Source organism: Polypterus senegalus, chromosome 3, assembly GCF_016835505.1.
Source record: "Polypterus senegalus isolate Bchr_013 chromosome 3, ASM1683550v1, whole genome shotgun sequence".
Classification (NCBI taxonomy): domain Eukaryota; kingdom Metazoa; phylum Chordata; class Cladistia; order Polypteriformes; family Polypteridae; genus Polypterus; species Polypterus senegalus.
The window spans coordinates 69,347,442-69,362,919 of NC_053156.1; the positions used below are offsets into that span (position 1 = coordinate 69,347,442).

At 35.6% G+C, this 15,478-nt stretch overlaps 1 protein-coding gene across 1 annotated transcript in view; it reads right to left on the minus strand.

Annotated features, from left to right (window-relative positions):
• Positions 1-1,297: 1,297 nt before the first annotated feature.
• The window catches only part of tmem200a (transmembrane protein 200A), an 86,480-nt gene continuing 72,299 nt past the window's right edge, over positions 1,298-15,478 (minus strand). Inside the window, exon 3 of the mRNA XM_039747466.1 lies at positions 1,298-5,144. Within this exon, the coding sequence (XP_039603400.1) occupies positions 3,653-5,128 (1,476 nt within the window). The 5' untranslated portion in view covers positions 5,129-5,144 and the 3' untranslated portion in view covers positions 1,298-3,652. The remainder of the gene's footprint in view (positions 5,145-15,478) is intronic.

A 15,478-nucleotide genomic window follows, 5' to 3' on the forward strand; every position in this document is an offset into this window, starting at 1 on the left:
TTTATAGTATGTGTGGGAAAACTTGAGGAGCAGTGGGACAAATGGCTATGGTACATTACATACAATTCAGGACAATTTAATTCTTTGGAAGCTTAAGTAAATTGAGGAAAACCCATTACTGGAGGAATAAAGAAGTAAGAAAGAAATTTGAAAAGAAAAAAAACAGCTGTATATAATGTTGTATGGGAAAGGTCATAGACGTAATGAAGTGTATTAGGAACAGTAAAAGGAAAATAAAACATACAGAAAAGGAAATGGCAAATGTCATCAATTCACATTTGGCCAATTTTCACTTGTAAGTAAATATGAAAATACATCATTAGCTACAAAAATAATGATGAAATACTAAATTTGGAGGGTGTGAACCACTGACTCATAAGAAATGGATAACATCTATCCAAAAGTGCTCATGAATGGTAATGACATTAGAAAATATTTGCTCATTTAAGCAAACAGCCTGCTCCACCAAACATGTAGTTGCAACTTAGTACATATACAAGTATATACATCACGATCATGGTCCATGGTATGATTGTTGGTGCCAGAGTTGGTGGTTTCTGGGACAGGTTTAGTAACTTTTCCTTGCTGTCTTAAGCAAAATGCTTTTCCTACTGAAGCAGCCCCATGGTTTAATCCTGCCATGCCCATGCTTGACAGCTTTTTCTGGTTTTTTTTGGTGATGATCAATGTTGGCTTTATGAGGAATGTGTCTTACAAAACTTTGGCCTTATCAAGCAATATGACATTTTCTGCATGGCTTGGGAGATTGAGTCAGTTTTATTGCAAAATGTGTATGGGATTGCATGTTCGCTGTTGACATTCTACCGAACTTTTCAGACTTGTGGAAAAAATGGGAATTACTGTAGTTATAATATGCACAGATTTGCCAATTACTGTCAAAAATTCCTACAGCTCCTTTAGGTCTGCCAATGGCTACTCTTAGTAACCTCCTTGATGAGCTTTCTTCTTACAGGTTTCACCCAGGTTTGGAAGGACCTCCTTGTTTCTTGGTGTGCTATATTTCCTCCACTTTGTAAGGATGGTTTTTAACAGTGCTCTATTATATGCTATATGTGTACCCTCTCTGGGTCTATCCATTTTAACATTAGGTTATCTTAGAAATTTTTTCTAACGATTTTTTGATGAGAGTCATTTTACTTGATGTCTGGTGAATTAAATTATTTTTGTCCATGACTAGAATTACTTTTTTTTCTTGCTGTTTTGTAAGTAGTGTTAAGTAGAGTCTAAGAAACAGAACTCTGGCATCTAAAACCAAGTTATTGATTACAATATGTTATAAAAGGGCAGATTTTAATATATATTTTATTTCAGAAACATGTCAATTATACATTTTGATTGAGGCATTTTGGTATTTTTATTTCAAAAATAGCAATGTATATCAAGAACAATAAATATATTTAGTAAAAGCTCATTAGCAAAATATCTAGCTAGTCTGGTACAGTATACAGACATAACGTACAAGAAATACTCATATATCCAAACTTAATGAGTGCTAGTGCTCTTTTGACACAAAAACATGTTTTTGGTATAACCAGAATTATCTTCTTATACTAAAATTGCAGGGATAATATAATCTGGCTAACACAACATTAAAATGTTGGTTTTAATTATAATCACAAAATTACACAGATAAAACAAAAGAAAACATTCTGAATGAATACAGAGTTCAATACCTGAGCACTGACTTCACACAAAACTGCTAGGAAGCCCAGTATAATAGTAACAGAGGAAACATAACACCAGAAAAAGCGAAAACCTTAACATTAAGGTCTTTGTTTGAATGATGTCCAGAAGACAAGCATTTCAAAGTATACACATGGATACCATGGTTACATTTCCATAAAGACTGCTGAAGATTTTCTTTATGGATTATGTTTTACCAAAAACAAAGTTGTTGCACTGCTCAGTTGTGATCTGCTAAACCAATCCTGCACTACACCCTGACTTTGATGGATCAGTACAACACAATATAACACACTAATTCAGACCTGTACAGTTTCTTTCTAGTTTCTGTGGTTGTTACTACTGAGGGACTGTGGTACCTCACAGCTCCAGAGACCTTGGTTCAATTTCTGGTGCAGTCAACTGCTTGTCGGAAACGTACATTTTCCCACATTGCCTTGGGAGGTCCTATATTACCAAAACATTTAAGTCTGGGTCATTGATGACTCAAATTGAGAGAGAGATTTATTATTTCTTGGAATAAAGTATTCTTTAAACAGACCAAAATCTTCCATCCATCCATCCATTTTCTAACCCGTTGAATCCGAATACAGGGTCACGGGGGTCTGCTGGAGCAAATCCCAGCCAACACAGGGCACAAGGCAGGAACCAATCCAGGGCAGGGTGCCAACCCACCACAGGAACAAAATCTTGAGCACCTCAGTTAGGTCTTTATATAAAGGTCTGGTAGCTACATGAAAATAAAAATATATGTTCAGCGATTCTGCTTACAAGTAATGTAATACATTATAGGCCAGTAGTGGTCACAGTTTGGATATGGCCAAATTTTGCTTTGAGTGGTAGAATTATTTTAGTATTTAATCGGGCACAAGGTATGAAGTAACACTTAATGGGATACCAGAACATGCCAGGTTACACTCAAGAGTCTGCAATTAAGATAACCTGCACATTTTTGGACTGTGTGTGTGTGTGTATGTGTGTGTGTATTTGTGCATGCTGTGACTGATTAACCAGATAAAACCCCACATGCACATGTGCAGAACACACAAACTCTATCCAGATACTGATTGGTCCAGGTCCCTGGAGCTAACCATTAAATTCATGGCACAAAAGGTACCATATTATAGGATCTTTTTAGAATCTAGAATACTGTACCTTGCTGAGCCCTACAGTCTATCTTTTCCATCAATGTGTAAAATAATTCTATTCCTTACAAAAATCCCATTCACTGTTAGTCAATGCGTACAGAAAGAAGAATACAGTAGATAGTTACACAATTAAAAACATACTGAATACAAGGATAAAATCAGTGGCATAAAACAAAGAAGATGCATGAAAACAGAGAAAGTGGTGTCTTATTTTGTTGCTAATTTTTATTAGGTGCTAAATTACCTGATTACAAATGTGTTTGCTCTTCAGTACTTCAGTATTCACAGTTATCATTTATTTTTGTTTAGCAGATATTATTTCCTTTAATCCCTATACTCTCACTTGTAAGATGGAAAGGTGATAAACTGACATTGTTTTCCATCAAACATTTGGATATTTGGTGACAGTAATAAGAAAGCTACCCCTGAGGAACACTTCCTTTTTGCCCATGTGAATATTCCTATGTTTGAAGCCAAACAAAAACAATACCCTTTCCCATAGATATCTAATTATTGAGAAAATGTGTTCTTTGCTACAATATTTATTGGTGCTGTTTACCTTTTGTAAATGTAATGATTCATTAAATGAAATGAGCAATACTTCTTTTTTTTCAACACACAGGTATTGTTGAACTGAAGTCCTTCAATGAAAAACGTAACGCATGACAACAGCGTTCAAGTTAATTCAAACGTCTGCGTTGGAATCTATGACAATGACTGTTATACACACATTTTTTATTATTATAATAAACACTTTTTACGATACACACAAAAAAAGTGTTGCAAAGCTTTTTCCAAAGTTAGAATCTTGTTTCCGATGTGCCACGTTTTAATGTGTTGCTGATAAATTCATTATGTTCAAAGCTCAGATTATTATGAGATCTTGAGATCATGAGTAACTTCTCCTTTTTAGTATAATCCCTTTTGTTAGCGACCTGGGGCACTGGCAGGCGGTCCATTGGATCTTCATTGTTCTCTAGTTTCACGTAGCCTTTGCTGTTACTTCGATCCAGTCTTGGCCAGCTTGGGTGTTTCCGCTGCTCTGGATACACTGTTAAAGTACAGGGTCCTCTGTCTAAGTCCAAAGATTTTGAATGGGCAGAGAGCATATGAAGGGAAGTGTTGGAGCCAAAATCCTTTCGAGCAGCACCTGGTGATAAATATGTCCCTCCTGTTGATACAGGAGATAAAGATGATTTGGATGAGCTCTGGGATTCAGTTGCTGAATTGCTTCGTAGCAGCACAGGAGTGGGAGGTTTGTATGTTTCAGTAATATCCATTGAGGGAACAGCTAAGGAATCCATTGAAGGCTGTCTCGGCCCATTCCTGCTATATTCCGAATCCTCAGTTATGTTATCAATGTCAGGCTCATCAATAACACAGTTGTTGAGTTTAATAACAGGCAGGGTGAAAGCACTAATAGACGATGAGACAATTGACTTTGTGTCACATTTTTTTGAGCTATAATTCTTGTCATCTTTCATCCTGTTGCTATCTGGCTGGAGTCCAAAGACTGACCCAGATCGGTCCCTGCATATGGGAAGAAGGAGATCTGGACCACCTTTGGCTTCGTCTGCTAAACCATATTCATCTTCTGTTGAGCTAGTTCTGCGGGATACCCTAATATCATTGCCAAAGCCAGAGAATGTCAGCAAAGTATTAGCAGCTAACCTTGAGGCACACTGGTTCTCATATATCTCATTTTCCCCTAAAGGAGCAGTGTATGCCCCATTCATGTATTTCTGCTCTTTAATTCTCAAACTGTGGATATCAATGACAGTGGAGTAAATGTCTCGCATGTGTATAACTTTGGTCTCTTTATCTCTGTTTTCATGAAGAATGGCATTTGCGCAAATAAAAATAAAAATTCCAATGCCCATTGTGAATGGTCCGAGCATTTTCATTTTTTCCGAATGTAAGTGTTGCTCAAAAAACTGAGCTACTATTCCACCATTGTTCCTTGCCAACTGCATTTCACTGGTTGATGAATCAGAGTTTTCTGTTAAGGCAATTTCTTTCTGTGGCCAGTATCCAAGCACTGCCATTGCAATCCCAACCACTGAGATCAATATCCCAAGAATTAGGAAGAATCCAGAAGGAGAGTATAACCGTATCTTCCCTCTGACGACTACAACATCAGCTCTGGGTTTACGCTTTGCTTTTTTCTTCTCCTGCTCTGCAGGTGTAGAAGGCAATGGCAGATGATGCTGAGATCTGGCTGAATCCTGCCTTTTCAAAGCAGCCAGGCCAGTTATTACTCCACCAGTTGCTATCATAGTTCTGTCTTTTTTTCTGAAATAAACCAAATGAGAAAAAAACATTAGATAGATCATCATTTTTGACACAGTCTCTTTTCACTTTATTGAGTTTAAAGTATGCAGTAAAACAGTAAAACAAACAGTCAAACACCTAATTTAAAGTAAATCACATAGTCTGTTACATGTTGTGTAGATGTTTGGAATAATAAAACAGGTCTACCACTCAAAAAGCTTCATTGTGCCATGATATATTGTCATTTTTGTATTGCCAAGCTGTACCCTGTTTGCCTTCTATGACTGCCGAATGGCCGAAAACTCTAGGCCTCTTTTTTTATATTGTCTTCTGTAAAATGTTAGGTGTCAATCTTCAGTTCTTTATCTATTAACCTAAGGCTATTTTTTTATCTACAGAGGACCTTTATGTGCACATAAACTATGAAGGTCAATGCAATGAGGTATTTTTAGGGATAATAATCAATCAACAAATTTCCTAGGGACAAGCAAAGAAACAGTTTAAACTGTGTCTGCCCTTATAAGGTAAGAATTACAGTAATTAATTCATTAAGAAGGGACCTTGAAGATCCAAAGGGCTCCCCTCATGCAAAATCCACAAAGCCAGCCATAAAAAAGTAATTGGCACAATAAGCTATTGCCAGATTATACTAACGAAATCGTTTGTGTATAAACTATCGGTGGAAGATGGAGTTGGTGAAAAGTTACCAGTGTGAACCTAACATCATGGCACACTCATCAGAAAAGGAGTCTTTCTCCTTGTCCTCCTTGCCCAACTGTTCCCACTGCAGATGACCATTAGTTTATTAATAAACACATGCCCACATGTGACTCCAGTCACAGGTAGAAATAACAATAGGCAGCATTTTACCAGAAATAAGTAAATAAAAACACTGGAGTCTCAAAGGGTTTCATTATTATTATTATATTAATTTCACAGAAGTCTTCCCATCAACTGCAAAAAACTGGCCAAGAACAGAATAGGATTAATTTTAGTTTACCAATGAAGAAACATTTATTTGAATATTTTCTGAATTCAGTTGAAAAGTAGGTTGATTTTAAATACAGTAAAACCCACATTTCGCATTTTTCCAGTAACCAATGAAAAAAGATATTAAATGTAAGAAATTGTCACTGATTTGTCAGATCTTATTATTACAGGTCTGGGTTTATGATGTTTAGCTTTCTTTTTTTATTCACTAATTATGGTCAGGTTTGAACATTGGCTAATTAATTTAATTGTCCTTTCTGTTGTTTCAGACTGTCATTCCTTCTTATGGGCATGGACATGTTATTACTAGCATCTCTGCCAATTTCTAAGCACTGTAATGGTTGTATCTTCAGTTAATTCTAAATAATGACGCTGAGGCAGGTGTGGAAGCAATAACTGCATTTCTTCTTAACAAGATGAAGAGTTCAACAACACACACTACCCAAAACGCTACCCTGCTTCACCAGGCACCTTTACATTTCCAGTCCACCAGATGATTGCACAACTTAGAAAAACAGCTAGAATTCTCCTAATGGAATATAATACAATATATACTGTAAGTAGTACATCACTTTACTATAGTAAAATATCAAATAGTTTTGATTCATTTTGTACATGCAGGGCACATTTAGGAAAGATACATGCTCTGTACACATTCATAACAGATTTAGATCACTTGCAAAATTTATTTAACCAGTCTTAAAAAATCAAGTATAAGACATATTTAACCCTAAAAAACATGCATTTGTTCAGGCAAGAACGTTTTTATGTTAATAATAGTATCCAAAAGTGTTAAATGCAGCAATAGCTAAGTATGGTAACGTTAAATTGGGGTTCAACTGTAAATGCTGTTTTTTCTGGGTTGGGGGCCCACAAATTTTGCACAAAAATGAGAAAATAAGAAGCATCTTAGTTGAACAGGCACAAACCACTTGCATGCACTTTGTCAAAAACGGTCCTAAAACTTCATACTTCAAATCTCTTATTTGAATATTGGAAAAAAAAAATATGAAAACTGGAGTCTGGATTTTAATTATATTTTTTTGTTTAATTCTTTAAAGTTGAGATGAGAAATGAAGGCAACTATTTTTCTTATATACAGTATGATGGCACTGTCTAATATCACCTGGCAGCAGTTGTGCAAACGCTTCAGTAAAAGGTATAGCCCATGCTGAAAACGCAGAGGGTAACTGAGAAGTCAGCTAAGATGTTGTACAAAAGTACAAATAAAAATGAAGTTCTAGTCAATGAAGGATATTTACCACAGCAAAATAATACTAACACCCTAACAAGAAAAGACTGAAACTCAGATCACATGAAAAGCCAACTAAGGAGTCATAAACACCACAAAGAAAAAAGTCACCACAATATCCAGGAGTTAAAACAGAACTGTATAGTCACTCATGAAGCAGGAACATGGGAACATTTAAATATGCTGCTAGATACCAAACTGGCTTCAGATGAATGTGCTGCAAATGCCACTGCCAAGCACAGTAAATGAAATTGAAAGACGCAAAGGTAAAAAATAAGGATGAATAGAGACATGACAATAGTTCAATTTATAATATGTGCTGCACACGCAGACATAATTAATTGTGATTCACCCTAGAAACTAATTATAGCATATAGAGGGGAAAAAAGTAAAAGAAACAGGTTTACTGATGGACGGTGAAGTCTGATTACAGTATTTATGACGGTGGATAGAGAATCTGCCTCCTTGGGATTTGGCTTCAAATATAGCTGTGGTCTGTTTGGGTTTTACCTGTTCTTCTGCATTTGTTTTCTCCGTAATCTCCATTTTTCTTTCACTTGCTAAAGACAACTGTGGCAGAATGACTGGCAATGGTAAACTGACATAAGGTGGATATGTATGTACACCATGTGATGGATTGTGATGTGATGTATTGTCCATAGTTCATTTTCACATTGTACCTGATTCTACCAGGGTAGGTTTTAATTCCCTATGACCATGTAATGAAATAACCTGCTCAGAAAGTATTTGGAAAATCAAATAATTCAGTCATTGAAAATCAAAGTAATAATGGATTTCAGTTTGAAAAGCAAGGCTGAAAAAACATAGTGAATTCTTGTGTATGGCTTTAAGGAAAGTTACGTAGCAGAAATGAAAAAATATGTTCTTTTTTTAAAAAGAAATCATTGGTTGACTTTTCAGTTATGCCACAGAGGTATAGGACACACTTTTGAAATGAAAATGGAAAATTATTTAGTTCATCAGGCTTGTAAATTAGATGAATGTGAAATGGTTTCAAGCACGTGTACCAATATTTTAATAACTCTATCACATTCTTTACATCATGAGGTACTACTACAATTATGTCTGTTAAACACAGATCTTAAAAGCAGATATGGGGAGGATAGCGATCTTTAAGCAAAAATTGTATAGTATTTTCTTTTTGATAACATTGCTGTATTAACATAATTAAAAAATGAACCCAAAGTGCTGCAAATCACTTTAATCATAGTCATCAAGAGAGGGAAAGCCAGGTTTGACAGCCTGCATTAGCTGCAGGCCTTGGCTTCTCTATCATACCAGGTTCATTAAAATGCCATGCACTCATCTTTCAACCCATCTATCCATTTTGTATACCAACTTAATCTAATTCAGTTGTTTTGGAAGACACAGAGTACCCCAGAGGCACTTGACTTAAGTCAGCAACTAAATGACAGGACACCAGTTGATTACAGGGTGCACTTTTCAGCCACAGTACTTTAATACAATTTTAAAATGTCAATTAAAAGAACATACTTATTTTTAGGATGTGAGAGGAAAATGCAAACAAAAACTCACATGGAAAAAAAGAAAAAGAATGTGCAGACTCCAAAGAGACAAAGCTGGGCTCAGCCCTTGCCTTGTATCACCTTTCTGTGGCTCAATTCCTGTTCTTGCCAGGCGTCTTACTCTGTTTATATATTTTGATTAAAAAAAAGGCTAAATTTATAATGGATAAAGGTCTGCTGTTTTTAATATGGAAATGTGACCCAGATTTTAAAATATACCATGAGTGTTTCAGATGTGCTGTAAAGAAAGAAATAAACAGAATTTGGATTAACAATGTAGGACACTGATGACCCACTCACAATGTTTACTTTCCAAATTTACTTCATTTCCTCTGAAGCTCTTTTTTAGGGAAATGGCTGTTAATGCATACTATAATAATCATCATCTCTATAGTATTGTTGCTACTAGTGCTAATTGGCATCTGTTTTGTCTGATGGAGCTTAGGGAAACCAAATAGAAAACTGAAGGATGATAAGAATAGAATCAGAATAAAAAGCAGCTAAGAGAAACCCACAGAGGATTACCACAGTGAAATACATCTGAGGGCAATTAAGCCGATTTACATTTTGACTGCCTACACAATACCTGATATAAAAAATATTCTCAATTTTCTTACTGCTGACATTTTGTATTTTTAACATTCCTAGACATATTGTAACAGACAGTAAAAAAGAATATCTATTATTAAAATTATATACTGAAAAAGAAAGAATCAAAGTGAACAGTCTGAGAATGATTACAATTTTGGAATCTTGCAAAAAAAAGTGAATCACACCACTATGATGTGTAGGTAAGTAATACCATCATAATTAGGAGCTATTGTAATGGACAGACAAATACAACAAAAGGCTAGGGAAGCTTTATAGCCTGCCTGAGTGCAGAAACAGGCAATTTTTTTTCTTTAACTGTGTGAACTGTTAAAATGCCTAATAAGTCAGTCGGAAGAGAGGGATATGGTGAACTGGACCAGCGTATTAAGAAATGGTGTCTAAGGCATGGCACATTTTTGCTGGTCCCCTTTAAATAACCTTAACTGGCTTGAGATAATACACTTAATCCACATACAGTACATATTGCGATACAGGCTTGACTATATAATATTCCCACTTTACAGTGCATCTTAACAACAATTTATTATTATTATTTTTAGAGAAAAATAAATAAGTAAACACTATATATTATTTTGAGAAAAAATGTAAAAAAATTAAAAAGATTAGCTTTACAATTATGAAACACATTTCCTCCAAGTGCTCCGGTTTCCTCCCACAGTCCAAAGACATGCAGGTTAGGTGCATTGGCGATGTTAAATTGGCCCTAGTGTGTGCTGGGGGTGTGTGTATGTGTGTGTGCGTCCTGTGGTGGGCTGGCGCCATGCCCAGGGTTTGTTTCCTGCCTTGCACCCTGTGTTGGCTGGGATTGGCTCCAGCAGACCCTCATGACCCTGTAGTTAGGATATAGAGGGTTGGATAATGGATGGATGGATAATGAAACACACAAAACAGACATTAAAAAGTAAAAATGTATACATTCTTCACTGTCTCTGTTTGAATTCAACCCCCCCAAAATACATTTTTATGAGTTTTTGGATTTCAGAATTGAATGTGAAACAAACTTTGGCTATTTCATTCATCCTGTATACTTCTACAAATGCCCTGGCAATATCAAAATGTACAGTGCAAACTTAAGGGGCATTTAACAGATAATTTTACTGGCACCTTAGTAACATTCCAGAAATTAACATTTTACAAAATAACATAATCAGTATATATGACAACAACAACAATTTCCTTCATTTATAGCCCAAAATCAAACACAAGGAATGCCTCCGTGAGCTTTAACAGACCCTGTTTTTTGACAGCCCCTCAGCCTTGACTCTTTAAGATAACAAGAAAAAAGTGAACAAAAAAAACTTGTAGGTAAAAGAAAATGGAAGAAATCTTGGGAAGGGCAATTTAGAGAGTGAGACCTCCATGTTAGCAGGTTGGGCATGCGATGGGTGTCAAAAATGGTGCACACACAATACAATATGTGAAAATCAGGAAACTGAGAGGCAATAACCGGCACTGATATTATGTAGCTTTCTTCTTCAAGGCTTTGTGAAATGTGTTAAGTAAATTTTAAAACTTTTATATTTAAAATATAAATTTTAGAAGAAGTACATAAATAAACCACTGGATATGTATTTCATTCTCAATAATTAAACCTATTTTTTGCATTCTTATTTTGTAATGCTAAAAAATTAATATTACATATTACGGCATGAAAATGTTGCCCTTACCTACAGCGATCACCTTGTCACCGCAACCCACACACCGGCCATGGCAAGAAAAGTGAGAGTTTTATTGTAATTTCCTTAAAAAATGACATGGGATTGACAACATAAAACTGACAAATCTGTCTTTTGAAAATAGCATGCAATGTCTGTGCAGAAAGGTTTCTTAATTTTATAGGAAAAGTAAGTGTTAAAAAAGTAATTTCTTGGTGAAAGACAAAAGGGTTAATTTTGTTGTACTTAGAATAATTTTTTGAGAACTCCTAACTCCAAAATTATCTGTAACTAAAATAAAGGAAATGTTTTTAAAGCTTAAAATCATAACATACTATCAAACATTTTACTAATTACAGTTTCAAGAGAATATACACATTTCAGGCACATTTATTAGGGGACCATGGGCTTAAACGTTCATGGTTAACAAAATGGCCAAAATGACATCATAGGCAACACCAATGGAGACTTGCAGCACAGAAAAATATCATTATCAGATGACTCATGTCTTACTGAAACAAGCACCAAGAAATATGTATGCATATGTTCCTGGAGGTAATGAATATGCCACTCAGTTGCCTGAAATTTAAAGACAAGGACAAAAAATTCTGAAAATAGCATGTAGCATAAAAGCCCTGGCCATCCATACAACTTGAGCTAATTATGAAGGTTTAAAGGATAAATCCATAAACATCTGATTTGTACACATACAGTATGTCAGTAGCTGCTTAACATAAACTAGCTCCTAGAGAACAAGACAAGAAACCATAAATAAAAATGTAAGCAAATAGGAGCACAATACAACAAAATACTAAAGGAATTAATGTGACAAAACATAGATGTACTGTACATGGAAAAAGTATTTCAAATCTAAGAACAGTAGATTTATTCCAAAAGAGAATAGCTGAATATCTAACTATTCTAGGACTGCTTTTAACACAGGAGAAAGGTAGTCACCATGATTAAGCAGCCAACGCACAACTATGACAGAAAACATGGTCCACATTATGTTATCGTGGTTGTCTTGAATTCATGGTACAAGGTGGCCAGTCAAGTATATAAAGGAAAACAAAGAAAACAAAAACTTTCAGATACTTAATTGACCTCAGAACCTTGAAAGTGAAATTATGTAAGTGTTCCGCGCTGTACTAAATCCTGATGCTTCCCATTTAGAAAGGACTACTATGTGTATGTGCAGTGCTACATTGAATATTCTAAAAATTGACTAACTACATAAAATGTAAACATTTAAGCATATGAACAACTTTAATTGGGGTCTGTTCAGAAAGAGAGATTTAATAATCTTGGAGCTCAAAAAGAATCTTGGTTTGCTATTGGCCAGTGCCAGAACACATGTGTTTCAATTAGCTCATGAAAACCCAGATAGGCTGATCCAGATTAACACGCATTCATGGCATTATCTACAAGCCCTTATGCGTTAAGCAATACACAGTTGATCAACCACAGATTACAAATCTAATAAGTGGGCCAACAACCTTCCTTCAAGCCTGCAGGGCAAGATTATCACCATGTCCAAGAAAAGTGGAGCAAAACAACAGCAGCAGCTGCTAAGGAAAGAGAGATTAAACGGAGGAATATCACCAACAGAGTGAATGAGTAAGACAGTTAATCAGTGAATTTCATGTAAATTTTGTGCATGAATTAAAATATTGAGCAAAATGCACCCCTGATAACATTAACTTACAAGAAATGTGATGTGCGTTGAAGCAAGCATTGTATTCTGTTTTTGCAATATTAATGACATTCAAAAAGTGTGAAACCCATGCTGTTGAGTGTTCAACATATACAGAGTTGTTCTAATTTTACTGTGAACAATTATGAATGTTATCCTGTCTGTCTGTTTTGTCCTGTAATTACATACTGTACCAAAAGAAAGCAAAAGGTAATTACTTTCATGTAAAAATTTTCAAAAGAAGATTTGGAACAGCACTCACTCTTTGAATGGTAGCTTACTCTGTTCCAACCTGACACCCTGGATATTTGGCCTCAACATTAGTAATTATGCGCAAGGCATCTCAAGGCGTTTATCCAAAGCAACTTACGAGGGATGAAATCTAGTTAAATAACCATCTGTCCAGATGAGTATGGCTACAAGTGACTCACAACAAGCTACCTAAATAAGTAAAAGCAAGAGGGAGCCTAGGAAGTGCTACAGACAACAGCAAAAGATATCAGCCAAATTAACTACAATACAATACAGAATATTGTTGCCTTATTCCATTAGAATACCCCAAATTGAAACTGCATTAATAAGCATATTAGGTGTTTGCGGAAGAAAGGGGGTTGTCAAAGGTTTTTCTTTAAAAGGCAAGGGGCTCTGCAGGAGTGATGAAGGTGGGCAGCAGGTTTCACCAGTGAGACTATTATCAGTTATTATTGCTCAGAATATGCTGCCATTGCTTAAAGTAGGTTGTTGTACTGGCAATTCCTCTTTGATGGTTGTTATTTTTTTCATTCATTGTGTGTGTCTGTGTGTGTGTGTGTGTGCGCGCGTGCAGATACTATTTCAAAGTTAGGCTGCATACTGTATTTTTAACCCTTCACTGTAAAGCTGCTCTTTTGCAGGTTAGTTTCAGAGCATTGGTTACTCCAGTAACTGAGCTGGATTTTGTCAAAATCTTTCTTTCTGGAACAAGCAAATCCTGAGACCACTCCAAAAAGCAGGATTAGCAAGTCATTCATATTTTTGTCCTCACAAATAACAAAACTCCGGCTTAATCTGTTCCAGAATTGCAGGTATTGTTAAATCCAGTATTTCTGGAAAGGAATTAGCTGCATTTCTGTGAATCCTAACTTACTTTAATTGGATTTTACACTAACCCTGCTTTCTGGAACAGACTACAACTCTGAAATTAAGGCTTGCTCATTTGTTTGGCAGTGGTTAACTTGCATGGGACTCCTACTTAATTTAACAAAACCCTTTCGTAATTGATTCCTACTGTTTTACTGTTTGTAGCTAATTAATTGAAGCCTGAAACATTTTAAATAAAACAAAATGTAGTCAAACTCGGACAGCAAATGTATTGAGTAGCCAGCTTAACTATTGTTACTCTAATTACGGCACTCAGTGCCACCTCCAGTTCCTGTTACAGTCGTGTCCTTGCACAAAATAATGGCACCCATAATAAAGCATCATGATAAAATAAAAATAAACAATAATTAATTTATATCATGCCATAATGTACATTTATAAAAAAAAATATAATTGAAAGTTTTATATTTTGAAATATGGAAAAATGTTAAAGAATTGTATGAGAAAAATTTACTAAAGACAAGATAATAATATGTATAAGCATGAATTCACAACAGTGCTGAACTAATATAATTGTATCTTTAGAGACAAATGTATAGTTGAGGAATTCCTTGTGTGCTCATGTTCCACTGCAATCCAACTCACTCCAGTTGCTTTTTATACATAAACCAATATTCTCCTCACTGGACTTTAGTAGTATAACAACCACTTTGAGTAAATGCAAATGTTGACTTTCCATACACATCTCACACAAACTGAGCCTTCCAATTTTAAAAAGGACATCACAGCAGAGCAGTAGTCAGTGCTTCTGCCTCATGGGTCAGGTGCCCAACATTTAATTGCCATGCCTGGTTGTTATGCATGTGGAGTATAAACATCCTTCATTTTGTCTGCCTTTGTGTTTCCTTCCACATTCCCACAGATGTACTGTATGTGCTAATGTGCATGAGCAGGTTCTGCAATATACTGGCACCATGTCAGGGTTCTGGCCTTGCATATGATTATGTTATACTAGTAAAAAAAAAACACAGTCATTTGTATAGAATGCATTTGTCTATTAAGGTTCATGACAATGTGAAGCCTGCAAGAATAGTATGACTACAGACATACTGTGTATATATAAGGTTGATACAGAGTTAATATAGTTAAAAGCATAATGAAACATGCAGGGAGGTGAAATGCAACAAAAAAGTCAAAATGATGAAATTTAGGGTTGTGTACTATGTTCACTTTTAGCACACTAGTTACTCTATTCTACAATGTTTCTTGGTACTTTCTAAAGCACTCTGTGCTCTACTCACAATTAACCCAACATTACACTAAACTGTTTCAGCACCTTACAAAATGTAATTGAAAAAGGACTCAGCAACAATTCCCTCAGAAGATGTCTTATAAGTATGCAAGTAAGTGACTCCAAGTGTGACTCGTTTACTTTTCTTGCTTCATGAACTGCTTTAAACCTCTCTGTCATTTGAAATGTGCACATTATGCTCTTCAGAGTTACAAAGGGAGAAGTGTCTGTCATC